Source organism: Ceratina calcarata, unplaced genomic scaffold (genome assembly GCF_001652005.2).
Source record: "Ceratina calcarata isolate Rehan_Ccalc_2016 unplaced genomic scaffold, ASM165200v1 scaffold180.2, whole genome shotgun sequence".
In the NCBI taxonomy this organism is placed as follows: domain Eukaryota; kingdom Metazoa; phylum Arthropoda; class Insecta; order Hymenoptera; family Apidae; genus Ceratina; species Ceratina calcarata.
The window spans coordinates 1,278,617-1,284,119 of record NW_017139431.1 but is presented as its reverse complement, the minus strand read 5'-3'; the positions used below and the strand labels follow the sequence as shown (position 1 = coordinate 1,284,119).

Here is a 5,503-nt window from a genome sequence, read left to right as displayed (position 1 = left end):
GCATTATTCTTCCGACGTCTGATTTCTTTTTAATTATAGGAAATGCGTTTTTCTAAGGTACATAAACTTTCGGGATTGACTGTATAGCCAATACATCCTTAAGAACAGTCTCTTTTTAAATAAAGAACACACTCACACACACATACATATTAGATCATTTATTGAGAAATTATTAGATGATTTAGTTCTTGGAATTTAATGAGCACTCGTGACTGATCGACTGCTCAGTCGTTGAATTTCGATGACCCTTCCATCCTTCCTCGATTCCGTTCGGGGACACGGTGAGAGTAATGGTCGTCTCCTGTTCCTTGGTCGAAGCGCATATTCTTGTGTCATTCTCGAGAATTGACAAGTGGACACTTCGTTGTCCGCGACAAGACCCGTACCTTCTGGAGCTCATCAATGAGAAACTTTGGCCCCTTCCCCGTGAACTATACTCCGATGAGCGACGATGTCGCCTGCGGATCCGCGGCACGCAACAAAGCAGATATCTGCGGCGAAGTTCGTACAGTTTAATGGGTACGATCTATTAGTTGTCTGTGATAAAGTTAACTTTCCCGTCCCGACATTAATAAGAAACAGAGAAGGCGAGTTAGGAATTGTTCCGTACGAACTCTACTTGTTAGTCTGTGTTGTACTATTTTGCATATAGAACAACTCGAATGTTTCGTATATTAAATTAAATATACAAGAATAGTACGAAGAGAAACTAAAAGGAAAAAGATTTTGTCTGAACATTTTACTGGCATGGAAGCTGACAAGAGACAGTTTAAAGCTTTGTACGGAACTCTATTTTACTCAAGCTTTGTCTCGTAATAAATATTCATAGCGGTGATCGATTCGTTAAAGTTTCCTATGGTCTAAACCAAGTTTGATTTCCAAAGAGAACCGTACGATCGTGTGGTAAATTAATTTTGACTGTGTGCAGTCAGGGACTGAAGTAAAACCATATCGATTATCTGTTAACCAATGAATTTTTATCAAGTCTGCGAGGAATTATGGAAATAGGTCGGACAGGCGGTTAGCCAGTGATTTGCACCATCTGTTGAATCTTGCTATTTTCCATTTTTCCACGTTCAATACTTCACTTTGACAATTCCCTCTGATATCTACGTATTTACTTGAAATTTAAATTGAGCTACTGCGAATTTTCGGTTCTTTATAATTATTCAATCGTATTTCTAATCGTGAGACATGAATATGAAAAGAATATTGAACATGCTTTATAATCGTCTTTCTCCGTCGATATAATACCTGTCAAAATATTTCCTGAAAGTGTTGCTGACGCAGTACAGCGCGATAGGATTGATGCAGCTGTTAGTGAACGCCAGGCAGAAGCTGAGGATACGAAAATAATGCCAGAACGCATTGTAGTCTTTCTGCGCGGTCGGATGGATGTGGAACCACAGCATAAACACGTGCTGAGGGAAGAAGCACACTGCGAAAACGATTACGAATGCCATGACCATTTTAGCCACTTTCTTCCGTGCTCTGACCTGCTTTACCTGCAATCATACGTATAAAAAGTCATCCGAAACGTGAAACCGTTTCCCTTTTGTCGCTCGACGATTCTTCAACGATGAAAAACTTTGTCCGGATAACAACGTACAAACTGAACTTGACCGTGCGAACACTTCGTCGAAAGTTTAAACTAGTCTTTAGTCGACGCAATTCTCCGACGATAAATCACCGGAACAGGAATCAAACTTCGAGTTCGGAGGAACGCGCAGCGAAGAATCGATGAATTTCACCGGTCGTGTTCGCGGATTAGTTGATAGTTGCCTTTCCGAGTTTAATAGGATTACAGGCGGTTCTAATTGACGCGGTGATCCCAGAAGGCGTTCACTTCGGAATTTCACGGAAGAGATTACATTGCTCTTTCGACTCACCTGACCTTGCATCTCACCGGGAATGTTTCTCATACTGTGCATCAAGTGTCTGGCCATCAGAATGTAGAAAACTGCGATAATACTGAGCGGCGTGGCGTAGTATATGAAGAAACGGCAGATCAAAATCATTTTGGGATAATTCGGGCCAAATTCCTCCGGAAACGGGTAGCAAGCCTTTGAACATCGCAATAAAAGCTGAATTACTTTATTGAGGATCAATTAAATTCTCGTAATTTGCTCGAACGACGAGCCAGAACAACGACGACCAATGTTGTCAAGGGAAACACAAAGAGTAGGGGACGTGTCGGTCGTATGATCGATCGATCGATCGTAAAACAGAAACTGGAACGATAAAAATAATTGTCTTATGGATATTAGTTACACTCACGCGAAAGCTAACGTTGCTGTTCACTCTGAAGACTCTGATGTAGGAAAACGAAGCCGGTATGGCGCATATAATTGCTAGCACCCAAATCGATGCGGCTACGATCACTGAGAAACGCCTTGCGCGTCTTCCCGTACCTTCAAGAATAAAAAGAAGACGAGGTCCAATTGCGGAGATCATATACATCATGCATATCTTATCACGCCACTACTGAAATGTTTCTTTTTATGACTGTAGTGTAGTTGCAATATTTCGCCTTTCAAGAGCAAATCGGATTCTTAGATTTTCCACTAGAGAAATTCCTTTCACTATCTCTGTGACACCTGTACCGCCGTTGGGTGAATAAAACTTTGCAAACGTGAGATATGGAATTTTGAAAGAGAAGAGTAAAATATTTCTTTAAAGGAATTTCTACGTAGAGAATGTACATAAATGCCCCGTATCACGTTCGTTAATTCCAATTACTTCCACGTAATTATGTTTAATAAATGCAATTGAATTAGATGTTTTGTAAAGATGAATAGAAATAGATAAATGCAATCCGTACCAGTAGCGTGAAGCTTTCTCATTGGATCAACGATAGCGAAGAATCTGTCCGCCGAGAGAGCGGTTAAAGTAAAAACAGAAACCCCGATGGAAATATCCTTGGCGCACTCTGATACTTTGCAAAGGAGGAGTCCGAAGGGCCACGAGTCCAGAATATAAACGGTGAAGGTGAATGGCACGCATGTTACAATCACCTGCAGTATGACATTAAGAACGACACTTTAGAGAAGAGCATCTTACGAAACCATATTGAAACATAAAGCTTTCAAAACCGGTGTAAGCTATCAAGGATACTTAGATTCTTAAGACTCTGGTAAAGACCGTATTACTTTCTTCTTCAATTAGAAAGGAGAAGATATAAAATCCGAATATTTTAAAGAAATAAAGTATTTTAATATACAATGTAAAAAAGATAAATAACGTAAGAGGGAAAATTCACTATTCCGGAATCTAAGAATTCGGAACGTCAAGCTTGCTAGAAATAGAATAACAATCAGTAACACGTGCCAGGAGATCTCCGAGCGCCAACGAGAAGACATAAATATTGGGAACGTTCCTCATGTTACTGTGGCGCAATATGGTGAGCGCGAGTACGCCGTTTCCAGTGAGCCCGATTAGTAGGATCAGCAGGAACACTATCGGGACAATGTAAGTTTCCGGTCGATCTTCATACGGCGTGTACTTCTCTTCCTCCTCACCGAATTCTTTCAACACCGTATGATCTATCACATTTGCGTGCACACTGCCCGCATCGGTGTAAAGTGTGGTCGATGCAATTCCAGAACTTATCCTGAGAATGGACGACGCAGACGGCGTGGTCCATGGAAAAGGAAATAACGGGCAATCGGTGGTTTGAGTCTTGAACATGTTTCTGTTTGTCCTTCGTATCCTTGTTCGTACTCAAACTGTACGTAGACTTTATTATACCATAGTAAGATCGTCTCACATCTTGATGGGTTCCTTTCCGCAGGCGGTCCACCGACCTGCCCCTTTTTCGAACTGCGAGTCGCTAGAAATTGGAAAAGGAGCCGAGTTAGCGAAAGTCATCACGACAAATGGAGCGTAGGAAATGGGAAAATGATTTTGCTTAGGTATGTTCCGCGGCAAATTGCACACCGGAGACACGTATTTCTCGTTGACCGTGAATTAAGAGTACGCATTCCCGGAATAAGATCGATTAAGAAGATCCATTTCACGGAAGGACGTTCAGTGGGACGAAAGTAATTCGGGTAGAAATTTAATAGGTCCTTCTTGGAAAACCCGAAAACCACATGTATGCAATGAATTTAACGAGAGTACTATTATACATCATACATTATACGAAAGTGTTATGAATGAATTCGGGATACGCTGGGAAGTGTGTGGTTTGTATTCTTATCGTGCGGAAAAAGGTAACGTGTCGGGGACTACGTGACCTCGTTAAGCGAGTCTTGAGAATTTTTGTCCTACTTCTTTTTTCAATCGTGCCTGGAGGATTCCGCGAACCGCAAACGCTTTCGCTTAGACGCTGGTAATTTCACTAAGGCCGAAGGTTCAGTGGCGATCCCTTAAGCTTATGCGTTCCCTAACGCGATTAAGAATTTCGTTGCGCAATATTCTTAACACAATAAGGCAGTGGTTCTCTGGATAAAAAAATCTCTTAAGAGTTACAATAACGACGGTACGTACTAGATTTTTGCATAGTTGTGGTCTCGTAAAAAGTAAGAAGTTTCGGTTTAATATAAGTAGTTGGGGTATTTAATCTTACAAGCACGTACAACTTCGAAATTTGATGTAGGTAAAACTTTCACGAAAGTTTGAAAGTGCAATCATGAGTGCTTAAGGTAAAGGAAATAATTAATTGATTTAAAAAAATGACGCATTTTATTCTATAAAATAATAACGCGGACAATATTGCCTACTTCTCAGGCTTGATCCTCCATTTCTGTTGTTTAATATAGCGTTGAGCTTACTACGACCTAGGATCATAGTAGGATCAAACTGTATTAAGTTGGAGTTAAGTGTTCCTTCTCTTTTCTACTAACGGTCTCAATACTAATTATTGAAGAGGAGCAAGTAGGCTTCCGTTACTGACAGTTAATTTTAGTATTATTGAGGTCTACATGTTATGAGTTATACACGTTAATAAAAATGTAAATTCATCGATACAAGAATATTAAAGTTTTATCTATATATTAATATTGAATTCAATTTTTAAGTGAATAATTGATAGAGGAAATTAACAATTTTTCATTCATTCCGATATCTCAATCCGTTACGGAGGTATTAGGCTTCCCAACTTTAGGCGCAGGGTTTGGTATTATTAACCCAGTGACACAGTCTTGTTCCTAGAACCGAAGGCTATTTTTTATGGGAACGCGTATCAGATAATGGAAATCTGTGTTTACAAGTCGCATACAATCGTAGCTTTAGCGAAAGGATTGCAGTTTTTACACCTCCGACTGAAATCTGTGATCATAGTTTACGTTTTGCGCTTTTGCAGATCAGAATTTCGATTTCGACTTTACTTCTAATCGTGATTCAGATTTTAATTTGGGTCTTGATTAGGATTGTGGTTTCGATCTCGAGTTTAATGTTGATGTTGATTTTAATTTGGGTTCTGATTAGGATTGTGCTTTCGATCTCGACTCTTATTCTGATTCTGATCAGGATTATGGTTTTGATTTCGAGTTTGATGTTGATG

General features: G+C 39.9%; 1 protein-coding gene across 1 annotated transcript in view; it reads right to left on the bottom strand.

Moving 5' to 3' along the window:
- Positions 1 to 76: 76 nt before the first annotated feature.
- The window catches only part of LOC108632990 (neuropeptide CCHamide-1 receptor-like), a 21,746-nt gene continuing 16,319 nt past the window's right edge, over positions 77 to 5,503 (bottom strand). Inside the window, exons 2-7 of the mRNA XM_018037891.2 lie at positions 3,328 to 3,829; positions 2,822 to 3,014; positions 2,278 to 2,411; positions 1,890 to 2,063; positions 1,255 to 1,505; positions 77 to 491 (exon numbers count right to left, since the gene is read on the bottom strand). Of these exons, the coding sequence (XP_017893380.1) occupies positions 182 to 491; positions 1,255 to 1,505; positions 1,890 to 2,063; positions 2,278 to 2,411; positions 2,822 to 3,014; positions 3,328 to 3,687 (1,422 nt within the window). The 5' untranslated portion in view covers positions 3,688 to 3,829 and the 3' untranslated portion in view covers positions 77 to 181. The remainder of the gene's footprint in view (positions 492 to 1,254; positions 1,506 to 1,889; positions 2,064 to 2,277; positions 2,412 to 2,821; positions 3,015 to 3,327; positions 3,830 to 5,503) is intronic.